At 35.2% G+C, this 26,928-nt stretch overlaps 1 protein-coding gene across 3 annotated transcripts in view; it reads left to right on the top strand.

Annotated features, from left to right (window-relative positions):
- Window positions 1-26,924, top strand: part of LOC106877836 (uncharacterized) — a 205,274-nt gene extending 178,350 nt beyond the window's left edge. For all 3 annotated transcript variants that reach the window (XM_014926867.3, XM_014926868.3, XM_089349771.1), the window contains 9 exons: window positions 1,908-2,002; window positions 5,522-5,677; window positions 14,173-14,325; window positions 17,065-17,173; window positions 21,137-21,324; window positions 23,081-23,235; window positions 24,180-24,357; window positions 25,336-25,679; window positions 26,358-26,924. In XM_014926867.3, coding sequence (XP_014782353.1) covers window positions 1,908-2,002; window positions 5,522-5,677; window positions 14,173-14,325; window positions 17,065-17,173; window positions 21,137-21,324; window positions 23,081-23,235; window positions 24,180-24,357; window positions 25,336-25,679; window positions 26,358-26,562 — 1,583 coding nt within the window. In that variant the 3' untranslated portion in view covers window positions 26,563-26,924. The remainder of the gene's footprint in view (window positions 1-1,907; window positions 2,003-5,521; window positions 5,678-14,172; window positions 14,326-17,064; window positions 17,174-21,136; window positions 21,325-23,080; window positions 23,236-24,179; window positions 24,358-25,335; window positions 25,680-26,357) is intronic.
- Window positions 26,925-26,928: the final 4 nt, after the last annotated feature.

Below are 26,928 nucleotides of genomic sequence, written 5' to 3'. Positions count from 1 at the left end.
TATCAGTGTACAGAAACATAATTGGTTGTACACTAAAGTGTACAACATAACTAGTTGTACACTAACTCTGTTATGTAAGCACTCAACTTCTATAGTAATTAACATATTCATGCAAATAGCTATATCTTCCCTCCCAAGAAAAAAACATGAAATGAGACATTTTAAAAACCCCATTCAGTGAAAGGGACACTGAGTTACATAAGGTTAAGAACCTATGTATTAGATAGATCCACCTAATTGCTAATTGTTGCCACATCACCTCTATAGCAATGTACCAAAAAAAATACATAATGTTCTTCTTAACACTGCTTATACCAAATATGGTAAGCTTGTTTGATATAAATTGCTGGTGATAGAAAACACCTGGTGGTTTCTCTAAGATGACAAATTGATATTTCTAATTATAAATTATTATTTTTATTTTTGGTATCTGGGACTGTTGACACCTCATATCTATATATAGCATTAAAACCTCTAAGTTTTTACTTCAATGAAGCCTAAATTCACTTAATCCTTTAGCATTTAAACTGGCCATATCCAACCTAAATATTCTCCATGTTTTATGTTCAAATCAGCTAGATCCAGCTTCTTACACTTATGCTACAATGTCATTCTTAAAATAATTGCTTCATCAACTTCTTGATGTAGTGAGATAATGCATGATTGATTCAAAAGAATATAAATAATTATTTATTTACAGTAACATTTGACAGAATAATTTGAATGCTAATGTGTTAAAGGAAGACTTGGAATTGAATTGATAGATTTTGTTAAGAATATGATGGTACAAGCCAAATCTCATGTCCCAGTGTTTAGTGATGTGGTGATGTTGATAATTTGTTTTCAGTTGGATGTGCTAATTATAATTATTTGTTACAAACACTGCTGGTGTCATTAATAGCTAATTTAATTTCTTTTTCTTTTTCTCATTACAACTTAAGTATCTTCATAATGATCGTCATTGCTTTCCCACATTGGCAGCAAGTGTCTGAGGGTAGTAGGCTATCTAATTTCACCTGTGAGATTTAAGTAAAAAGATAGTGACTTCCTATGATAGATGTAATTTTCCAGGATCTGATTGACATCTCTCTCTCTCTCTCTCTCTCTCTCTCTTCCCCATCCATCTTCCAATTTTATTTACCAGATGGGAGTATTTTGTACCTAGTATGCATCAGTCCTTGTCATACATACATAGAAGCATTCTTTTCTTTTTGTATGTGCACTGGAAGTAAAATGCCTTTCCTATCCATTTTAATTTCTCAATATATTTGTTCTTCCTCTTTCTCCTTGCAAACAAAGAGGGGCTTTCTCTTTGAAATTTTTTTCTTGCTAAGTTTGTTTGGGGTTAAATAATCAGTCTCTTGATTGTTGTAGTTCCCTGGAATTCCTTTAAAATGTAAACACCTCACTTGTACCTTGTGCTTATAGCTTAAATCTGTGTGTTTGTGTGTGTGTTTGTGAGTTTCTTATAGCTAGTGTAAACCAGAAGTTTCTAAATGCTTATACATTCTAAAATCATTTACTTAACACTAATCACTTCAACTATTAAGAGGAAGTGATGCTTATTTTTCAAACACCTATATCTCTTTAAAGAAATGGATTTAACCTATTTAAATAACATAATAAATAACATAATACCGGAAACAGAATATCAAAATTAAATAATATTTGTGTTATTTAGCCATGAACCTTCAATTGTTTCATCGTAGCACTTCTTGATAAAAGCGGTACTAGATTTATCAGAAATGTATTGCTTTTAGTTTAATAATTCTATGATTTGGTGTAGATGAGAAGAAGCCAAATATTGTCTGTTAATGTGTGATGCTTGTTATGTTTTTCTTTATATGAGAAGCCAACTGTCCAATAGCTTACACAGCATTAATTTTGGTTCTTGGTGATATTTACAGGAGCTTATGGAACTGCGATGGAAGATGCATCAGATGGGGAATACTTCCCAGGTAGTAATGGCTCCTTTTCTGAAACAGCTTGGGACAACTACCAGGTATTTTGATTTATTTATTTTTTATTTTTATTATGTTTTTCTGTTAATGACTTGGTCAGAGGAGGAGGTGGGGTGGGTGGCCCCAGCCTAGAAACCTGGCTACTCTTCCTGTCAGCTATGACTTTCATCCTTTTGGGATCAATAATGAATGTAACCAATTCCAAGTGACTGAATTGGCAGAACTGTAACATTGTTAGTCCGAATGCCTTGCAGTATTTGTTCCAACTCTTTGCACTCTGAGTTCAAATCCTGCCATGGCCTACATGGCTGGTAGATTTAATCCATCAATCACCCAGCTGAACATCACCACCTGACACCTTGGATGCCTTTAGCAGAGTCCACTCTGTTGCAAGCACTTGGGTCACATCTTTGGTTTGAGGGTAATTTCCCCTTCTCTCTCTCTCTCACCTCAGAGGCCCTGTAAAGGGTCATGGATACTGCCTTTGCTCCTGGCTAAATGTAAAAGAAAGTGTTTCTGTGAACAGATAAGGAGGGTACACAGTCACTGACAATTCCCAAAACAAGATGAAAGCCCTATTTTTATCCAGGTATTTACATGTAGGTTAAATCTACAAATATACACAAGAGTATAATGTTGAAACTAAACAATGCGCTAGTAATTTAATATGGTTAATATTTACTTTGAACTGTTGAAGGTTGAGAAGAAAAATAGTTTTTTTTTTGTTTTTGTTTTAACTAAGAAAACTCATGATCAAAGGTGTTCCAGACATGACCATCATGTCTTTCAGTTGTAGATCAGTTCTGATTGAACAGATCTGTATAGTCAAAAGCATTTCATTCCTAGGACCAATGTTGCTTTACATTTTATAGATCATCAGAAGCAATTTGAGGAAAATTTAACTACTATTCTAGCAAGTCATAAACCATGTAGAAGTTTTCATGCTGGCTCATGGAATGATATTAAATAAGAATGAACTTTTGAAGAGATTACTCTATAGTTGACAATAAATTCTACTCCCTGTTAGAAGAAACATCAACTAACAATGTCTGTTGTGACTGCTTTTGTGAAAGAAAAAAAAATTCAAGTAACTATTAAAAACTATATGAGAACTTCAACCTGAATATAGTAATCAAGAGCAAATGTTGATTTGGATTTTATCATGAAGTTCTTGTTAACACCTGACATTATTGGCACTAAATCATTTTATGGGTATTTAAACAGAACCCTTCCTCTCAAAAATAAACTGGTTTATCTTTGGTGGTGGGATTATGCCATGCTTCTGTATTGTAGGCAGCAGCAAGTTGAACAAAGCCAATTGTGTCAGGCATGCTGAATGAAAAGGAAGCAGGAGGTACACAGACACATCAACACACTGTATACACAACCTTACTTTCTCTACTTCATTACTTGACCACTTTGTTGATTATTTTTCTTTTTCTTTCTAGTTTTTTTCCCTTTCTTTTGAGTTTGAATACAAAATGTGAGTGCTTGATACATTGTACTGTTGTTTCAGTTCATATATAAACATAAAAATATTGTTGACATCACAATTCCCAAAAGAATTATATATATATATATATATATATATATATATACACACACACACATACATACACACTCATACATACACCCAAAAGCCATGCACACATCCACACAGACATGTCAGCATAGATATATTTATGTACACACACACACACACACACACACACATATATCAAAGAAAGAGAGAGTAAGGTGTGTATATGTTAGTTTATTTTTTACTATTTTTTTTTTAACATGAATATATAAACAGATAAATGCAAATATGGAATATTTTTAAATAAACTGTGGAAATGTATAGAAATTGTTCTCCCTATACACTAAATGCTATTTTGAAGCAACTATTGTCTTTGATATTATGAGAAAATAAAAGGCATGGTGCATGAACATTTGCATAACCTGCATTTCAGATAGGCTGTTAGTCACATAATAAACAGATTATGCAATCTGCACATAGCAACTTGTGGTTGCTATGTGCATATTCTTTTCATATATTTTGTTTTGCTTATCTACAGTTTTTATTGTACTTCTTATTGATTCTCATTCATCCTGAACATTCGACAATTTAATGGCAGTAAAATGACATGGATATCTATATCTTTGAATAGATTCATTTGCGTAGAAAGAATCTAAACTTGAGCACAGGCATATGTTGTTTATAAATAAAACATATATTTGTATGAAACGCTGGCAGAAAATTTGAGATCATGGTATCAAATCTAGGAAAGACTTGTTAGCAATGTAGGAGAAATAAATTTAGTAAAGTTTTGATTGAGCTAACGTTTGGTGCTATAAAATTACCTGACTGAAGTGGTCAGCGGTAGACACAGTTTTAGTGTTTTTGTCATTTATCTCAAAAGATTACTTGTACATGCCGTACTAATCCTAGTGATGGAAGTTGGGAGGGGGGGGCGTTTGAAAAACTAAGGTGACTGGAGTGGGGGCAATTCTGAGTTTGGATCCTATGCAATGACTTGTCTTTCTAGGGATTACATCTTGTAACTTCTTGCCTCAGCACATGAAACAATACAGGTGTGGGGCAGTTCAGAGATTTGGCCACTCTTTTAACAGATCTTAACATGTAGAAACTTGATTAGAAGTGAAGTGTGTATATGTGTGTGTGTGTGTGTGTATGTATGTGCGTGTGTGTATGTATGTATGTGTGTGTGTGTATATATATATTATTTAAAATGGGAATATTTAGCTCATACATAAATAACAAACCGTTTGTTATGTATTCATTACTTCTTTGTGTTCGCTAGAATTTCATTTATTTCTCCCAAAATGGCCCTTAGTTAACCAGTACTGTATATTATTTATTACAGGGGTTTTCAAACTTTTTTACTTGCGGACCCCTTTATATTTCAGGCTTTACCTTAGGGACCCCCCTTATAAACGCTTATGAAATTTACACATGAATATTTGCTTAAAATAACATATATTTTTACATTTATTTATTTAACAGTATTTTAACAAATAGGTTTATTGTCAATTAAAAGATTTCGATTAAAAAACATATATAAAATCAAATTGCCCATAAAAAGTATTTGCTGTCCACGGACCCCCTGTGATCCGGGGACCACAGTTTGAAAACCCCTGATTTATTATATTTAGCACGCCAGGCAAAATGCTTACTGGCATTTTGTTCGTCCTTACATTCTGAGTTCAAATTCCACCTAGGTCGACTTTGTCTTTCATCCTTTCAGGGTTGATAAAATAAGTAGCAGTGGAACATTGGGATTGATGTAATCAGCTAGTCTCCTCCCACAAAATTTCAGGCCTTGTGCTTTCAGTAGAAAGGATTATTAGATGCCGTGAAAAATGCTTAGTGGCATTTTGTCCATCCTTATGTTTTGAGCTCAAATTCCACCGAGGTTGACTTCGCCTTTCATCCTTTCAGGGTCAATAAAACAAGCACCAGTAGAGCACTGGGGTCAATGTAATCGACTTACCCCTCCTACCAAATTAATGACTTTGCGCTAAAGTTTGAAACCATTATTATGTTTTCCAATTTTTAGGCACCACTCTATCCCACAGTCAGTGATGAAGCTACAGAACCAGCTCTTCAGTGGTCAGGTGAAATGGAGTTTGAAGAGGAATTATCACCTGTGACTACCAACAACACTATAATCACACAAGTTGTTGCAAAGCGGAGTGATGAAGATTCTGGAAAGGTAAGGATTTACAAAAATTTTTTTTTTTAAAAATTGAAATACTGGGAGGGCAAAGTGCAAATGATAATTCAGGTGGTGTTAGGGCCGACAGTGAGGGATAATATAAGAGATTTATGCATGTGAGCATGAATATTTATGATACAATCTTTAACTTTTAATTCCTCAGCTTTATTTGCTTGTAATTTCATTGAATAGCAGGAGGTAGAAGTGAATATTAACCCCAGTAGTTCCTAATGTCTTCTATTATAGCCCCTGGCTCACCAATGCATTGTGTGTGAATTTGAAAGGCAGATGCTGTATAGAAGGCTGTCATGTGTGTGTTTCTTTGTGTTTGTCCATCCTCTTGCTACTTGACAGCTAGTGTTGGTTTGTTTGCATCCCCATAACCAAGCAGTTCTGCAAGTAAGACTGATAGAATAAGTATCAGACTTTAAGAAAAAAGAGTACTAGGGTTGATTTGTTCAACTAAACCCTTCAAGACAATGATCCAGCATGGTCACAGTCCAGTGACTGAAATAAGTAAAATATAAAAGATACTAATTAGATTTTTATTCAATTAATGAAGCTTTGGTCATCAAGACTTTATGTTTAGAATTTCAGTTTGTATGTTTTTTTACACATTTTAAAGATATTTCATTTCATTTCATGGTGCCCCTTGTTACATCACTCAGGGACACCAGTGTTTAGGAATCACTGATATTGTCAGTTACTTCATGGTTAAAATTGTTGCTAGACCAATTGAATTGTTGAAGTACCATATTTGATGGCATAAAAGACACATGGGTGTATTAGATACACCCCAACTTTTGTAGTGCATATTTAGGAAAAAAACATTTTTATTGCATTAAGTACCTGGCATGACTTTTTGAGTCTTTTTTCTTTTTCTATTGGAAAAAGTGTGCATTTTAAAATGCCATCGAATACAGTAAATGACAAATTATTGTAAATTCTTTACAATAATAATCTAGTGTGATACATAATTCTTTTAAATTTAATTCACACTGGCATAGGTGGGTTGATTTTCAATGTTGTCATTCAGTGATTATTATTACAAAGATATATCCAACCCATGCCAACATGGAAACTGATATTAAGGGATGATGATGATGATGAAAATACTTAATTACACTGAAATGAACTTGTTTTCCAATATAAATTATTAACTGCTGCTGAGTATATTGTTCTACTTTAGCACCTATATCTAAAGTAGCCAGATGATCACATTCAGCTGACCTACAAACTTCATATATAGATCATGGATTTTTTTCATTAATCACAGTATGCAAATCTATGAATTGCTTATAAGCTGTATATCTATATAGATGAAATGTCTAGTTGCTTGGCCTCCTAAAATTAGCAGCCATATCTCCCTTATAACCACACTGCTGTCTTTAAAAAATGTAAAGCATATTGGCATAAGGACTCTCCCAAAACATTGGACATTGTGTTTCAATAATGGATAATGTATACCAATAGGCAGAATGCTGGCAGAATTATTAAAGCAACAGACAGAATGCTCTGTTATTCCATTCCAGCTCTTTACCTTACACCTTGCTCTGAAACAAAAAAAAAAAATGAAATTTTAAATCGTGGGAATGAGGATTTATGCTCATTGTCTATTTATTTCTGTCTGATCTTCAACTATAAAAAACAACTCATTTTTTAACTAAATCTAACACCACTTAGTTTCTAAGCCAATTTGCTAGTCCTTTCTCCTATAGTTGTTATTCCAATTTGGTAAAGAATAGAAAGTTTTTTTTCTATGCCAACCCTCTCTGTATGTCATGCAAATTGTTTTAGAGATAAGAACAGGAAACAGTTTAGATGTAACTTTGACAAATGAGGTTCCATTAGAAAACATCCATTTATTGCATATTTGTTCTATCTATATCAGTGTCTATTTATGATAGGAAAATGGATATAAAACTTTTTGAACAAAATAAGATTTTATCAAAGTTAAACAGCTAAATCAAAACATGTGTCTTATTAACCATTTAGCATTCAGATTACTTTGTCAAATGTAATGCTTATTTGTTCACATCATTCTGTATTAATCATGTATTATCTTGTAGCTCTAAAATTTTGATGTGATTCTAAAGTTTTAGAATGATATTGTAGGGTAGGTATAAGAGGCCAGATCTGGCCAGTTTAAACAAAACAGGTAGAATATTTGAGCTGGAGATGACCGGTTTAAATGTTAAAAGGTTGAAGCAGATATATACTTCTACAGGATACAACTGTCTTTTATACTTGTGTGTTCCTGTGTATTTTTTACTATAAATTATTTAGTTGTGTATCTATGTATAAATGAAAAGTGGTATAATACTAAAGGGGCAAACCACTTCCACTTACTTGGTCTTCTAGAAATAGCAGCCATATCTCTCTTATATCACACTGCTGTTTTTAAAAAATTGTAGAACACATTGATTAAAATTAGGATGGTCATGGCTAGAACATCTTTGCTGACACATTTGATCAATCATTGTTGGCTAGGGACTTGATTAGCAACTAATTGGGTATCCGTGTTAAGTGGAAATTAAATCCTTAGAAATAGCTTGTCATCTTAACTGAACTGGGCCAACAAATCATTCCCCACCCAAAGAGTTCAAAAGTCATGTTTTCAGTTGGATGTATACACGAACTGTTAGCTCACGACTAGGTAGGTGTGCTATTACTACTATTAGATAGGAAGAGATGTAAACTTAGATACTTCAGTACAGTTCTCAACCTGCTCTGTTGCCTACTGTCACCTTCACTGACCTGTTTATTGTTTCATGTACTTTGGGTTCTTTTGTATTTTTTTGTCATAACCTGTTGCCTCCTTTTTTTCGAATGAGACACACAGACCTTTTCATGTACACTTTTACTCCCCCCACCACCACCACACACACACACATATACACTCTTCAACTTTCACACATACACACACAGACAAGCCTGTATTAACTTCTTAGACATGAACATGGTTCCTTTCATACAGGTATATACACAATACATTGTACCAGCAATAAAGATATTTTCGTTTTGAATAGGATAAATTACTAAATTATTAGTTATGTTCGTAATTTCTACTCAAATATTGCAGCATTTAAACCAACTCCAATCTAAAATAACACTGACTTTAATTTTGAACAATAAACACACTTTGAAAATTTTGGGAGATGCTTCTTTTTTTTTTTTAGATGATTTGATCATCAGAGGGGTAAGTGCAGTACCAATGACTGATAGGAGTAAGCTATCCCCAGGTCAGGGACATGGTAATGGTTAGAAGTTGTATTAAACCATGAATTAAGCCTTACCACCCACAAACAGGGATAGTCTCTTCAAAAGACTTCTACACAATTTCCCTCTGCTAAATTTCACTTGCATGACTGGTTGACTTGATGCTGCACGTGTGTGTTTGTATTAACCTTTTAGCATATCTGGCCCAAATATTTTATTTGCCTTATGTTCAAACCTGCCAGGTTCAGCCTCTCACACTTAACTTACAATGTCGTTCAAAAAATAAACAATCCCATCACCAAAATCTCAAAGCTATGTGATAATACATGATTAATCCAAAACAATGTGAATAAATAAGCATTACATTTGACAGTAATCTGAATGCTAAAGAGTCAAAGCAGTCATAGACAAACTGTGGCCCTTGGCTTTCTGAATGGTATACCTAGCGATAAATGACCTTGAATTTTTTTTTTTAATAATGCAGCCTACCTGATGCTGAACCATATCTCATGCCACCCACTTCTCATAAAATGGTTGCCTCTGCCTATATTTAAAAAGCACCAATAGGCAGCATGTTGGCATAGTTATTAGATTAACAAATAGAATGCCCTATGGTATGAATTCCTGCTCTCTACATCTGCTCTGAGCTTCAATCCTGCTAAATTCAACTCTGCCTTGATCCCTTTAAACCCTTACGCACACACACACAGATATATATATCATGTTCAGAGCTGGAGAGATGGGGTTTGACCAGTATCAAAATGCCCTAGACATGCCAAAAGTCATGAAAGTATGTCAGTGGCTCCACTGGGAGTTAAGGGCCCAGAGAAGTGTTATTAAATAAATAAAAATTCAGCCTTATCCATCTGGAATTTGTCCACTGCAGAATTGGCAGCAAAATCTGGGGTGGTAGTGCTTGGATTAGATTCTTACTGACTAGTTTCAGTATTCAGAATCTCATTAGGATTCACTCTTACAGCTCCATCTGTGGTTAGAAGGAAATTTCAACATAATAATTTTAGATAACCATATAATAATTTAAATAGGACAGTGGTTCAGAAAAGAAAAAAATACAGAATTAATGTGGGTGGTTAAAAATATGCTGAATTGAAAGAGTAGTAACTAAAGTTTAAAGGGGTTAAGGTGGTGTTTGAAACATAACTGTTGGCAGTTAATTTTCCTATAATTTATCAATAAGTTTAACCATTTCAAATCCATGCAGCTAACAGCAGCAATTGTTCCTGTTTCATAACTGTCAATTCTTTCCTTGGTGAACTAACAATAATGTGGGTAAGGGCAAACTTATGTAAGAGGAAATAAATTCAAGCTTAGTTATTATGTATTATTCTGTAATTTGCCTTCAAACCAAGTTTATGGTTTTTACCATTGTTCAATATTTGGAGGAGATAAATACTTGTTTTGCTTTGTTTCTTTCTCCCATCCCCAAACACACTTTTTGTTGGAATAAAAGCTAAGTAACCCCTAATACAAACCAGTATGCTGCCATTTTTTTCTTTCTAGCCTTTAGCTATTCTATACCCTTTAATTTCCCTTGTAGTATGAATTTCATGACAGACTAACAATCTACCTCTACAAATATATATGTGTCTTTATGTTCAAAGAAGAGAAAAACAACATTCCCTCAGAACAAGTTGTTTTACTATTTATTTTCCTTTGTAATATACATATCTCAGAAGTCTTTGTCCTTCACACACACACACACACACACACACCTATATATATATACATCTCTGTGTGTATGTATATATATATACACACACACACACACACACACACACACATACATACAGGGTGCAGTGAATAAACTGACGTCTAAATTACGCAAATATGAAAATAACACTGACATCTCATTTTAAGATATATTTACCAAAATTACATAGCAATATCTTGAAACACTAAAAAGTAAATTTATTCAATAAAATCACCATTGGCTTCAACCACGGCCTCCAGACGACTTCGGAATCTCCTGCAACTCTTCTGGAGAGTCTCTTTGTTTAAGTTGGTGAATGCTGACATAATTTTTGCCTTCAGTTTGTCTTTGGTGTTACAAGGAGTTTTGTTGGTCTCTCTCTCTCTCTCTCAACTACATCCCACACAATTATCAATGGGGTTGCAGTCTGGGGGGTTTAGGTGGCCAAATTCTAGGGGTGATTTGGTCACAGAAATTGTCTGACAGCCATGACTGGATTCTCCTGCTTGTGTGGCATGGTGCAGAGTCCTGTTGCCAGACATAGTGTCTTCTAGCAGCCACCCTTTTGACCCAGGGCAGCACTACCTCCTCTGGCACTTGATGTAGACCTCTATGTTGAGTCTGAGGCCATGTGGGAAGATGAATGGAGACATAATGTCGCCATCACTAGTGATCACTAGATGTTTGATTTTTATCACTCTCAGCACATGTCCTCAGATTGACACCCAAACACTCTGAAATGTTTGTATTGGAGCTATTCATAAATAGTTCAGATTCTAATTATGTATAAATAACTCAGCATGCCGTTTCCAAATTTCTAGCAGTGTGAATTGTGTCATGGTGCTGTTTTTCTCACAGACGGTGCCCAACTGACCCTATCATACTGTGTAGTCAACAAAGTCAAAAACAATGTGCATGCACAAAATTGAAAATATAAAATCGCAACAATTTACCCATTGCACCCTGTATGTACATAATAAATTAAAATCTATATATGTATGTTACAATGCAGTAAATATAGTTTAAAATTGTTGTATTTTAATTGATATAAAAGCAATGTATTTATTGATTGTTGAACTGTAACTGGTGGTTCTGGCGTAAATGGGAGTGTGTACACCATTGTACTGTATACGTCAAGCACCTGGCGTAAAGTGAAAGGCATATCAGTTATTGTATAGTAACTATAATGCTGCTCGTCTAAACTGTAACGTGCGTAGCTAATGTAAATGGGTGTGTAAGTAGGCTATTGAGATATGTTGTGTGGTTAGTGCTAGGTGTTGAGGGCACGTGGCCTAGTGGTAAGTGTGTTACACTCATGATCAGAAGATTGTGGTCTTGATTTCTGGATTGGGTGGTGTGTTGTGCTCTTGAGCAAAACACTTCATCTCACATTGCTCTCCGATCTCTGGAATATTTGACATGTGTTACAGCATTCACCTGTACAGACAATGTCAATTTGGTGGAGGGTACTGAGATGATGTACAACACAAACATTTGATTGCTATAAACAAATCATCTGTGCAAGTTGTTCAGCAGGAAATGGTTGTATTATCTTTCTTGAACTCAAGGGACTACCAAGACGTTTTGGATAGACTGCCTTGCAGTATTTTTTCCGACTATTTACACTCTGAGTTCAAATCTGACTTTTGGTCAGCCAACTTTGTCTTTCGTCTTTTACAGTCAATAAAATCAGTTCCAGTTCAGGGGCAGTGGATTGATGGGATTGATAAAATGTCAGATTGGCGGCCTTGCTGTATCTGTTCATGTTGTCTGTGTTGTGACAGCAACACCTGTGACAAAACTGCATAGACCCTAAGCAACAACCTTTCCTTTGAACAAACCTTCAGTAGCCTGGAGAGGAGAGGCTTGCATCCTTGGGAAGTTACTTGTCTCACACAGAAACACCTTAGGCCTGTGCATATGTGTAAAGATGCTTGGTCAGCCTTGACCAACAAAACCTTAGAATAAATGGATTGATGAATAGGTAAGTCTTATATAGCAGTCTTAATATAGCTAGAACCAATGACAGCATGAAATGTGACCTGACCAGAGGTGAATTGAAAGGTAAAAACATCAGTCAAGCAAAGAAGGAAACTGCTACATGCTCATTCAGCCTGCTAGAAATTGCTGCTCAATCACCTTCATGCCCTACTTAATCATCTTTAAAAAAAAGAGAGAGAACAAAAAAGAAATACTTATTGGATTAATGTAGTCCTTGAAAATAAGACAGGATTGTCTCAGATGAAATGTCTTTGATAATAAGTCTACTTGATTAGCAATGACAGAGGAAAATCTGCATTAAAGAAGGATAACAGCAGTAGTAGTAAAAATTCTGCTGCCTTTCAGTCACTACCTCCTCTCACCACTACTTTTCTTCCATTACATTTGACCTGTTGCATAGTACATGAAATCTAGTCCCCCCCCCCCCCTTTAATCAGCTATTTCCTGTTCCTGTACAAAAGGAATCACCTGTGCCTTTCAACAGGAAAACATTTTTTTTTTCCATCTTTTTTTTTTTCCATCTTTTTTTTTTTCTTTGCCACCCTTTTCTCATTTAAATTATATTTAAGCATGACTTCCACCCTGCTTTACCCTATTCACCCTCATTCTAACAAGGATTATAATTTTATCACATTTATTTTGATGTTTTCGTATGCAATCTTACACGTGTAGAAATTTGTGTGTGCACTTACATGCATTTATCTAATCAATTAACATTTATACACCCACTTAAACTCATTTATATGCGTGTGCACACACTTATATATGCATGGGCATTCACATATCTGATCCCTATGTCTAATTATGGCTGTAAAAATGTGGATGATTAAAAATATGTACGATATATCATCATCATACCACTTAACATCCACTTTCCTAATCTGGCATGGGTTGGCTGGAGACTTATTCATGGTGAGATTTTATAGCGAGATACTCTTCTCTTGTGTTTTTATATCTATATTCCCATTTATACATACATTTGCAGATACTAAGACATATACTCATGCGGAAACACACAAATGTTCACAAGAATTTGTCCAATAATTTGCTTACAAGAATTTAGTGATATGTTATCCATCTATTTTTACCATATAAAGCATGAGCCAATGAAGAAGCCTCTACATAATTGCTCAGCCTGCTAGAAGTAGCTGCCAAATCTTCCTCAAATCACATTCCATTGTCTTAGAAATAAATTCTCTAAATGATGTGGTATTGGTTTTACAGCACATGGAATCATCACACCTGGACTACTTTTGGTCATCGGTTTGCTTAATCAGGGCTGGCTTAGGTGTCAATGACGATGTATACTCATCTGCTTGCCTTTAAAATGTTCAGCCACTATTTTTTCTTCTACATTCTAAATCTATTTACTGTTAAATAACTACCCAGTTGCCCACCAATTTGCTTCTTGTTTATATCTTTACCTACATATATACACACACATGCATTACATTCACACACATTCACACACATGCACACGTGTGTCAGACTGTCTGTCTGTACACAATCATGTCACCCTTTACACTGATGCTAACAAAGCCTTTGTTTTTTTCTTCTGCAGTCATCCCGCTTAGCACCGTGTGATGATAGTGACTCTGATCTGGATGACTTTTACCATGTTCTGGACGAATCTTCCAACCAACTGAAAGTCACAGATCATGCGTTGCAAAAGAAAAAGAAAGACACAGGCTTGTATTTGAACACCGGCCGATATGTAAGTCTTGCCTATTATTATTATTATTATTATTATTTATTATTATTATTATTTTTGTTGTTGTCATTCTTCTTCTCCACCTCCTTCTCTTCTGCTTCCAACTTTGCCTTTCATCTTTTTGGGGTCAACAAAATAAGTACAGTTAAGCACAGAGGTGAAGAAAACTGGCTTTTCTCTCTCCCAAAATTGTTGGCCTTGTTCCAAAATTTGAAACCAAAGTAAGTACTAGTTGAACGCAGAGGTCAATGTAATAGACTGATCTCCTCTCCTAAAATTGCTGACCTTATGGCAAAATTGGAAATTTTTTTTTTTTTTTTTATAGAAATACCTTGCAATATTCCTTCCAGTTCTTTATGTTCAGAATCTAATTTCAAGAACAGTCAACTTCATTTTGGTGGGTGAGGGTAGGTTTAAAATATAGTACCCAAGCAAGTACTGGGGTTGATGGTATCAACTGACCACCCTTTAACCAATTTGCTGGCCTTGTATCTTGTTTAGAAATTATCAAATGGGTAATGGATTGGCTGAATCATTAGATTATTGGAAGAAATATCTGATATTTGGTTCCAGTGCTTTAATTCTGAATTCAAATCCCACTTAGGTCAATTTTGCCTTTCATTTGTCCAGAGGCGTAAAAATAAAATACCACTGAAGCCCTGCAGTTGACAGTATCAACCAACCCTCTTTCTTCGGTTGCTGGCCTTAAACCTAAGTTCTTTTCTTATTTTGGTACAAGGCCAGCCATTTTGAGAGGTGGGGAAGTTGATTACATTGATCACAATGTTTAACTGGTATCTGTTTTATTGACCCCAAAAGGTTAAAAGGTAAGGAAAGTGAACCTTAACAGAATTTGAACTCAGAACATAAAGACGGTTGAAATACCACTAAGCATTTTGTCTGGCTTGCTAACAATTTTGCCAGTTCACCACCTTATTGCTTTGTACCCATATTACAAAACTATTATTGTTATTTTATACACACTTTAAACCGGAATATATACAGCATATGTAGTTTTTATGTAGAGGCTGGTTTCAGGAAGGGCATCCAGCCATAGAATACTGCCTTGAAAAATCTCATCCAACCCATGCCAGCATAGAAAAGTAAATATAAAAGCAATGATGATCATCATCATCATTTCTTGTAATGATAGTCAGCTGTCAAGAAGTCTTGTCATATAGAGTTATATCCCTTTAAATTTTGTGTTTAAAATCTCTCTAGCATCAAATTTATCTTTCATTCTTCATGGGTTATTAAGTACCAGTTAAGTACTAGAATCAACCTTATTGACTGTACCTTCCAGACCTTGTACCGGTGATAGAATTCATTATCATCACCACCTGTTGGTTTGAGAAATACATTTACTCTTTTAATCTTTTACTGGGGTTTGATCGAACAAATTATTTTATCAGTCTTTCTTTGCTGAACTGTTAAATTACAGGGACATAAACGAAACCAATACTGGTTGTCAAATGGGGAAGTGACAAACGCATGTGCACTTAGAGATTTACATTTAATATATAACAGGCTGCTTTTGGTTTCCCTCAGCCAGATCCACTCACAAGGCTTTGGTTGGCCCAGGACTATAGCAAGAGACATACAAAGTGCCACACAATGGAACTGAACCTGAAACCGTGTGTTTCGGAAGCAAACTTCTTACCACACATTCTGGATGATAAGTGGTGAAATGTATTGTGCCTTAAACAAGGTTATATATAAAATAATCTGCAAAATGGGATGGTTATTCTGCCAAAATTCCATAATAATGATGATGAAATTATTGTGTGTAGTGCAACTTAGGAAAGGTGCATGTATAGTACATAGAATTATGTACAAATGTCAGGAAAGTGAACAGTGTGTGAGTCATGATATACATGTGTGCATGCGTATGGAGGGGGTGATATCAGGTGTAGTGAATTTCAGGAAGCATGGAGGTTTTAAAGGATAACAACTGAAGCAGATATAAATGGATATTAAAGTTCAATCTATCCTTGAACTTTTAGAGTAGATTGTTGTAAGTTCAATTCTATTTTTATTTTGACCTGATGGAAGAAGTAGTGGGTTTTTTTTGTTTGTACTGAAATTTTGGGTTAGTTGCATTGTCTTTTCGTCAGAGACGTAACAGGATGTCTGGAGAAAAGGCTACAAATTTGCAACCTTTGTGCTAGGAAGCCAGCAGCCAATCCCTTTGATAATTGTATTTCCCCTATTAGTGAATAAAAATCAAATTCCATCCATTAGATTTCCACATGTGCTTCTAAGCATTCACACAAGAATGTATGCTAATGTTGAGAACGGAATTGTTCTTGTATGTTTGTGCACCACAATTGTTGCACAGTACAATTTATTTTATTCCTGTCTTTATTGCCTAAACATCTGCTGGTACATGGCTCAGTGGTTAGAGCATCAGGCTTGCAATCATGAGGTAGTGAATTTGATTCCCAGACCAGGTTGTGTGTTGTGTTCTTGAGCAAGACACTTTATTTCACATTGCTTCAGTTCACTCAGCTGTAGAAATGAGTTGCAACTTGGATAACAACGGTAGTGTGGAGAGGGGTTGGCTGGTATGATGGGCAACCTTGCCCGGACTTGTGCCTTGGAGGCTAACTTTCTAGGTGCAATCCCATGATCATTCTTGACTGAAAGGAGTCTTTACTGTTTTAAACATCTCCCTAAATGCTTTCTCCCTTTATCTGTCTACCTAGTTATTTATCTTTTTTATATTTATCCCTTTCTCTGCAGACTGAACTGCTGGCTACTTGTCAGACCAATATTAAGTGCCTAGAAGTCATCTACCAGCACCTGAACAGTGCCACACCTGTAAGCAAGGATGACTTGGACCGAATGCAAGGTAATAAAATTTCAAATATAAATTATTTAAATTTTCCTTTTTTTCCATTTTCACACATATTTTTTACTCACACTTTTCTTTCCAGTTTCTTCCCCCCCCCCCTCTTTCTCTCACACACATGCACACTACAAATTATACCATAAAGAAAATTGGCTTGACAAACCTATAAAAGATGATTTTCAAAGCTTTAACTGTGGCACCCTGTGAATAGTTGACAACTCATTTATTTATAGACTCAAGTATAGAATACACTGGAGGTAAAACTTGTTAAAAAAAGCATAGTAACAGTAACTGTAGATTCAACACTATGCAGTACTATGATGTCTAGTTTGAGTGCTGGAGTTAATGGTGATAAAAATCATTTCTTATGCAAAAATTTTAATAATTATCTTCTAGTATACACTGTCAGTGTTAACTATCACATGTATCTCATCATTTTGCATCCACCTTCCACACTGACCTAGGCTAGACAGTTCAATAGGATCCGACTGCTCTAAGTCCAATGCCTGCTTCGGCATGGATGCCTTCGTAATACTATTCACTTTACAGAGTGTACTGTGTGCTTTTTCTTTTCATGGCACTAGCACTAGTGGGGGTGCTGTGTAAAGCCTCACCCAAGTGGGAGTGTAATAAAGGGTGAGTGGGGATCATCATCATCATCATCGTTTAACGTCCGCTTTCCATGCTAGCATGGGTTGGACGATTTGACTGAGGACTGGTGAAACCGGATGGCAACACCAGGCTCCAATCTAAATTTGGCAGAGTTTCTACAGCTGGATGCCCTTGGATGAGAGTGAGATATGGTTAGAGATGTGGTTGGAGGTGAATATTGTGAGTGATGAACAAGGGTGGATGTCTGGTCGTGGGAAAATCTGATGTGTGCAGACAGGTGATAAGAAATAGAAGTTGCTGAGGGAGAAGAGAAGTGATGAGTGGTAGAACAGAAAGAGTGAAAAGCAGTTGAATATATTTAATATGTATGTGTGTGTGTGTGTGTGTGCATGCATGTGCAAGCACAGCTGTGTGGTTCAGAATTTCACTTTGAAACCACCTGGTTAGGGGACTGGTCTCACTGCATAAACACTGTTAGTTGGTATCATCTACTGTAGCCATGAGTTGACCCAACACCTCATGATTGAATTGATTAACAGAAAAAGATAGAAGCCCATTTTTTATGTATGCATTTGTGTGTGAATGTGTGAGAGAGTTCATATTTTCCCTCATCTTTGCAAGTATGTGTTACTTGTAAATAAAAAGCAATGTTGTTCATGCAAACATCATCATCTGCTTGCAGCCCTCTGCAAAATCCTGTCAAAGTTTTTCAGTGTTCAACAGGCTGTGAGATTTATTACCTTACTTGGAAATGGGTCAGACTTGATGCCAGAGAAGACATCTGGCCTCAGAAAACACTGCTTCTTGTTTGACCTGTGTAAATATGGAAAAGTAGATGTTAAAATTATACTTATGTACCATGCTGAAACGCTCTTATTATTGTGGATAACGTGTTGTAAGAACACAAATTCAAATATATGAATAAATATAAAGTGACATTAAAAATATTAAATTTTTAATTTTTAGAAAAATGCCACAATAGATGCAGGCATGGCTGTCTGCCTTGAGTGTTTGCTTCATAAACACTCTAGGCAAGTGTCTTTTAGAATAGTCTCAGGCTGTAAGTGGAATTGGTAGGCAGAAGTTGTATGGAAGCACTGTGTACACAAATGCATACAGTTCACTGTGAAATAGTGACTTGATGTTTATTTTCCTTGTTGATATTATCACCAAATGTTACGTGTTCTCAAAGACCAGTGGAATGAAGAAGTAATTTATTTGAAACATTGATAAAGGTTGGCGACTAGAACATTAAGACATAAAATGCAAGCTCAAAACATGTTTCCATCCAACTCATATTTAGTGTGGGAAAGCTGACATGAAGTAGATGAAAGTTAGTTTAATAAATAAAGAGGAATTAATCAAATTGGATGCAGATTTGTGTTATGTGAATTTATTGATTTGCATCAGCAAATGTAATTAAGTTTTCTTTCGCAAATATGATGCCCTGAAATCGATCCTACAATCTGGTCTCCCCAGGTCTTCTGAGTGAAAATGTATTTTGGTGGCAACTCCTGAGTACTTAAGCCAAAATATACAATTTAAAAAAATCAAAACCAATGTAATTGAAGTAGGATACTTACAGCATATATGTACCCTCTTTCCAGCTGTCTCTCACAGAAATTAAAGATATTAGAATCTTATTCGTTATTTGCATTTATTAATATACTAGCAGAAATACCCGGCGTTGCCCGGGTTAAAGAGAATAATGAAATCTAAAAACGCCGTCTAGACTACGCATCATCTTTATATATAGAGATGTATATACACACACGCACCCAAACACACGTATATATATGTATATCAATATAAATATATGAAAGTCAATGAAGTTTCGTAAAAGAAGGTGATCATGTACATACTTTCTTGCTGTTGTGATTATAACACCTCATTGTAAACAATGTTCCTTGTTTTCCCTTGTGGAGCATATACAAATAGGTTTTTTTTGCTGCCCACTCTTGAGCAGCCAACATACAGTTGTCCATGTGAGAAGCAGGGCTCTTCCAAGAGAAGACCAGCTACAGACAGTGTTTGACCCTGAGATTTGTTTATGGATATGGCAAAAGTCACACGAAGGGGGAATTGTAGTCTTCTGAATGTAAAAGGAATGTCTGCTCCTGATGGAGTAAGAGGAATTCTTGGAATAAAGATATCATCCCCCTTTTGCACATCCAGAAAGAATGGTAGCCTCGATAACGTGTGACATCATTTTCTTTATCACGAGTCGTGTTCCATTGCAAAGTCTTGGTGGTTCCAGATTGCGGAGCAGCATAACAGGCGTTCCAACTTTAAGTGATAATATGTGGGGAGGTAGTCCTGGAGGCTCCAACGAATTGAGAAATTCAGGAGGATAGTTCACCACTTCATTTGTATCTGGAACTGTATCAACAGACTTGTAAGTTTGAAGATTGCCGGGAAGAGAATACATCAGGTGTTGATTGATTTTTGTAACAGCTACATTTTTTGGAGCTAATATTGCTCTTTCACATAGCCAATTGTGATTTTGGTAGTTTTGTTTAAAGTTGGGAAAGACTTTGTGTTTGAGGTCATCTACAGAATTAACAACAGAACAAAATGGCCGGAGGTCTGCAACGAAATAATTTTACTCAACACTTTGCAAGTGAATCAGTGGAGGCAAAGATGCGTCTCATTTACTTGACAATTTATGCACCACATTGCAGAAATCACAATGTAAGTATATCTGAAAGGGTAGTCTTACACTGTTGTACCGTTGAATTACAAATAATGCTCATCTGTTATGTTCGGGTTAAAATTTCATCAACATCAAAAATATATGAATTTTCATGGGAGTTATGGCCGTTATGCAAAGAATATAATTTCCAAATTTCATAAATATCCATTCAGTACTTTTGACGTAGTTTTGGATAAGAAAACAAATGACTAATGTGTGTGATGGGTGTATATATGTGTACATATTACATGTACATCTATATATATATATACATCTACACATATGTATACATATACATGTATGCATATAGATCTATATATATATATATATATATATATATATATATATATATATATATAAAGTGTAGTATATTGCCACTTAAGTGTGGCTGACCCCTAGGGGTGGATGTTACTGTTGCTTTTAGCCCCAGGAGGACATCTCCTCCAGCTGGCTTATCGACACACGACTGTGTCCTGTTTGCCAAGGGAAGTTATCCCTCTCACCATTTCCCAAAGTACCATGCTGTAAGATTGAACCTAAGGCCTCATGATTGCAAAGTTAATCATGCTCTAAACTATTTTTGATTTATTTATTTATTGTTTAGCTAAAAATAGAACTGTAAGACACCATTTTAGACATTGTTCTTTCTCATTTTTCAGGATTGCTGTATCAGTGGGAGAAGTTGCGTGCCCTGGCAGTGGAGCGTCAAAGCCAGTGCCGAGAACTGTGCCTACTTAATACAAGTCTCATGACAGTTTACAACTGGCTACAAGAGTTGTCGACCCTCATCAAAAAAGAACAGTTCAAAGGCTTACCTGACGCACAACAAATCATCAAAATTACACAGGTCAGTTGCTGGAATAAGCTAAAAAGAATTTTATTATCATTAATCTTGCACTAATTTTTATAAAACAATTTTTCTTTGTGAAAAAAACCATTCTTGTCATTTAAAAACACAACTGTATTCTAGTCATTGACTCAGTTCCACTGCAATCTTGAAGTAGATCTGTGACAGTGACCAGGTCACTGACCTATAACAAAAATTTTAACATCTCAAAGAATAAATGGAAAGTAAATTTAAACAGTGTTCTGTGCTTTAAATGGCTAAAATAACTCTTCCGTGATGTAATTTCTTCTGTCTGAATACGTGGTTTCAGATCAAGTCACAGTAGACTCCTTGACTTTTATTAAGCTTTTTCAGAAATATGAGGAGAGTTATTTTGATTTAACACGAAATGCTTTTGCTAGAGGAGAAATTAGAATTGACTGATTTGTATGTGTGCGTAAAAACAACAAATTTCTCAATATACACTCACAGAAAGTTAAGTATTTAGTGTCTGTAGCTACTTCCATACCATAGTTTCATGCACCTTGTATTGTAGCCAACAGCTACAACAAAGCAAAACAGTAATGTCTTACATTGGCTTATCAGAAAACTCATATCAGTATACTAGTCCATGCATAGTTTATCTTGTCAGCTCCATACAATGATAATTCCAAATAGTGCAATTTATGTTTGACTGAGCAGTATCATATTATAAACCACTCAACACCAATAATGAACAGAAAATTGGTGCTAATATTGAATTATAGTAGGCAACATGAAATTTTTGCTATCTCAATTTGGGACAACAGATAGAGAACTTGTCACATCATACACAACATAACTTGCCACTGCTTTGTTTTTCACTTCAACTACACCATTCCACTATGTTCAAATTTCATGAGTACTGGCACCAAACAATGGTATGAAAGTAGCTAACAATTTGTGTGTGTGTGTGCTGCATATATAGGTGCTGGTGTGGCTGTGTGGTAAGTCTCTTGTACTATAGCCTCAAGCTGACCAAAACCTTGTGAGAAAATTTGGTAGACAGAAACTGAAAGAGGCCTATCATGTGAATGTGTGTGTATCTCCGTTTGTCCTCCACTACCACCTGACAACAATGTAACTTAGCAGTAAGACAAAAGTATCAGGGTTCAAAAAATAGAATAAGTCCTGGAGTCGATTTATGTAACTAAAATTCTTCAAGGTTGTGTCCCAGCATGGCTGCTATCTAATGACTGAAATAAATAAACGATATATTTATACTTTCTACTGTGTGTCTTAATTTCAAGTTATGGAGTTTTCCCTTTGAGTACATATTTCAATGGACATCTGTGATGTTTGCCACTATAACCTTGTCATTCACAACCTGGTTGGTGAAAGCCTGAAAGAGGACTAATTTTCTTTTTAGCCTCAGGCATTTTCACGTGTTTCACCTAAAGAGCAAGCTACTTTCTCAGTTTTTCAATATTTAATGACTTTAATCTCATCATGCTGGATTGATTAGCACAGCTATTCTAGATAATCCCTCACTGCTTCATTCAACCTATATTGTTTCAATGTTACTTATACTGCTGCTATTACTACTAATAATAGTAAACAGTATTCATTTGTTTTATTTTTATGATTAATTCACTCATTATCAGAAGCATTATTGACTTTTTGTCTGTTGTTTTTGTTTTTAAATTTTACTTTTTATCTGTCTTTTCAAAAAAGGAAAAACCTTCTATTTTTCTGAAACAATCACAGTAAATAGCTAATGTCTGTTTTATTCTTACAGGAAAAGCAAGCCTTATTTGAAGAAAAAATGTCTAAACTGAATGAATTAAAGGAATCAGTGCTCTCCTTTAAAGAGCAGCACCCAACCATAAGTGTTGAAGGTTTCCTCATGAAGATAGGGAAATGCATTACTGAGTTAAATTCTCTAAGAGATAAGTACGTCTTACTGCTTAATTTTATTTGACTTTAACATTTATTTTTTCTTAAATTTTGACCCTTGCATCTCTGGAAAAGTTAGTATTCTAATGATGATGGCCACTGTGATGATCATGACAATAAGAACACTATCTCTTGATGCTGTTTAGTTCTGTCAGCCCAATTCAAATAGACCTCTGATCAATGGAATTCCTACTTTGACCATACTGATTATATTTTCAAGTATATCTTTTCGACCATCCTGACTATATTTTCAATGTGTCGTTTTTTTCACAGGTGTGTGTAATTTGAAACCAGTGTTTATAGGAGTACATTATCTAAAGTCCTTCAGTTTTTTAGAGGTTTTTTTTTTTTTTTTTTTAAAGATGGAAGAGTACAATTTGAGAGAGGTTTGTCAGCTCAATATTTTGTTGAGTTAGGCAACAATGGGGGTAATAGAGTGGCTGAAGTGTGAGATTGACAATCCATATTCATGATCATAAATCACATTCCAGATAATATATTTCAGTGTTTCCATTAATCAGACATCAATGTTTTACATTGCTTCTGACTGACTCACCTGAAAATTATCTAGTGCTAAGGTCAATCTGTCAGCACTGAGGCCTGTACATTAGATTTTATTATATTCTCTCCACAAAGTGGAGAGCTGGTAGAATTATTTGCATATTAAACAATATGCTAAGAAGCATTTCTTCTGGCTTTTTATGTTCAAATTCTGCTGAGATTGTCTTCACCTTTTATCCCTTCAAGAGTTGATAAAATAAGTACCAGTTGAGCACAGAGTCAAACGCAATTGACTTCACTTTCCCATCGAAACTACTGGCCTTGACCCAAAATTAGAATTATATTTTTTCTCCTCTGAAAACCTTAATATGAAGTACTGATGCAAAATACTAATGCAATGTTTATATTAAATTAACACTAATTTCTTGTTGTATTTCTAGATGTGCTACAAAACTTCCTCAGTTACAGAAGTACTTATTAGTATGGTATGAGTACAATGAGACCAAGAAAGAACTAGACTATATGCTGAGACAGCAACGGCAGCAGTTGGATAGCATAGTCTATCATTTAGAGGTAGATTTACCAAAACATCAACCCAATGTGCAAAATGATTTAAGAGTGAGTGCTTGTTTACTTTCATTCATCCCAAGTATCCTCTGATTTCTTTTTTTTTTTTATCATTTTCTTTTTGTCTTTCTTAAAACAGGAGGCAAAATATGGTGAAACTTAGAAATAAATATTTTAAAGTATAAAATACATTTCCCTATCTGCCTCAGTTAACTTGGTTGAAAATAAAATAGGTGCCTCTTCTATTTCCTGTAAAGAACTATAAAAATGTAGATTTAAAAAAAAAAATATGAATGCAATTATCTGAACTTCCAGAAATGAACATATAGAGAGGCATTCAAAAAAAAAACAATGAAGAAAAAAGGAAATGTAATTTAGATTGCTAAGAAGTGAGAGCTGAGCTTTGAGTCTACAAGTGACTAAATTGATGTGGCTTGGGCAGCCATAACAATATGTCTGATAGCTCAGCAACTTAATATACAAAGACGAGTGGAGTATCTTACTTAAAAATCAAGAGTTGGCATCTGGATAGGCATCTTGCCATAGAATATAGCCTCAAAAAAATCTTGTCCAATTCATGCTGGCATGGAAAAAGTGGAAGTAAAAAACTACGATGACGATACTCATGTTTTGCTTATTTATCAAATGTTGATGATTAGTGGCAGCAGACAAACAAAATGGAAAGAGCTAGAATATATTTGAAATAATCAATATTTGCAGATAAGATGAAATAATAAGAGATAAATGAATTGTTACAAATTATTCCGAGATTGAAGCACCCACTACACTCTTGGAGTGGTTGGCGTTAGGAAGGGCATCCAGCTGTAGAAACTCTGCCAAATCAGATTGGAGCCTGGTGTAGCCATCTGGTTCACCAGTCCTCAGTCAAATCGTCCAACCCATGCTAGCATGGAAAGCAGACATTAAATGATGATGAATTAAGTAAATTACGATACATGTAATCAACATATTTCTTGTTGTGTTAGTATCTTCCTTTTAATTTTTGATTTTATTTTCTTTATTATTTAGGCTGTCCAGAAAAGCTTGAGTCTCTGCCAAGAAAAACTTGACCAACTGCAATCTTACCGTCTCCAGTTGACCTGCTATTTGGACCGCTCAGCTTGTGCCGGCATTTCTGCTGATTATTCTGAATATCGAAGTCTGCTGTTTGCTATAAAACAGCAGTGTCAAAAATCTATCGCCAAGGCAGCTCGGCTCAACTCAAACAGGGCTGGTAAACCTGCCCGTATTGAACACACTCTACAGGCAAGCAACAATGGTTCGTTAGGCAGAGGTCGCTCCCTTGTGTTTCCTTCCCATATCACTCCTACATCTACCACTCCTGACTTGGCTAAAGAGGAAACAAATATCAGGTGACTTTTGCATTTTTTTTTGTCTTTTTATTGCATCAATTTTTTTTTCTTTGCCAAACTTTATGGTTATTTCTGTTTAACAAATTATAGAATTTGTTTTATTCCTGTTGGTTTTTAACCCTTTAGCATTTAAACTAACCATATGTGGCCCAATTTTATATTCAAACCAGCCAAATCCAACTTTTCACACCTACCCTCATCTCCAACACCATCTATCTCTCATCTACCACTCTGACTCTCTCTCTATCTTTCTCTCCTTCTCTCTTTTTCAACTGGGGTAGCCGAGTATCTCCCTTAACTTTATCGGTCTGTTATACTCTAACCTCTCATCTGGCACAAAACCACTTTCCATGGTTCCAGTTAAGTACTAGGATTGATTTAATTAACTAACTTATCCCTCAAATTTACGGCTTTATACCTATGTTAGAAACTAATAATTGTTAACACATTAGAGAAAATGCTTAGTGGCATTTTTTCTGGCTCCTTTCATGCTGATTTTGCCATGGTTAACTTTGCCATTTATTCTTTGAGATTTAAGTACTGGGATCAATGTCACAATCTAACCCCTCTCTCTAAAATCACTGATCTTGTGCCAAAATTTGAAACTATTGTTATTATTATTATTATTATTATTATTATTATTATTGTTTAATATTATTGTTTCTATTATTGTTTCAGAAGTGAAAATGGAACGCCGACTTCAGCAGTGGCAGTTCCCAGAACTACATCATCTAACTTTCAAAACACAATGCAAGGGCTGGTGCTTGTCTGCGTAGCAGGACTTGCTTATTTGGCAGACCCTGAAGCTCTTGAGAAGCTAATCAGCTTCTCGATCCAGTTGAACCCCGAGTTAAGATACATCAATGGTGCACCACCTATTTGAGGCCCCTATAAAAAAGTTTTGTGTTCAATGATATCTACCCCCATTTTACTACAAAATATTGCAACAATTTTTGTTGTTATGGCTTACAATTTTTCTATTCATGATCAACACTTACTGGTACCGATTCATTTTCCAGTGGGATATGGAGAGGGGCACTATTCAGCAGTACAATAATGTCAAAAGTAAAACGAAATGAATTCATCCAAATTTTAAATTTCCAAGATTTTTAAAACGTTAACAAAGAAACGTCTTTAACAGCAATTTAATATAGATCGCAATTTTGATTTATCAACATTTTCCAAATTAACAGGAAAAAAAATTTGTTTATTTTTGGCTTTTTGAACAAAGATGAAAAAGAAAAATTGG

This window comes from Octopus bimaculoides, chromosome 3, assembly GCF_046866305.1.
Source record: "Octopus bimaculoides isolate indiv1 chromosome 3, ASM4686630v1, whole genome shotgun sequence".
In the NCBI taxonomy this organism is placed as follows: Eukaryota; Metazoa; Mollusca; class Cephalopoda; order Octopoda; family Octopodidae; genus Octopus; species Octopus bimaculoides.
This window is presented reverse-complemented; position numbering and strand designations above follow the sequence as displayed.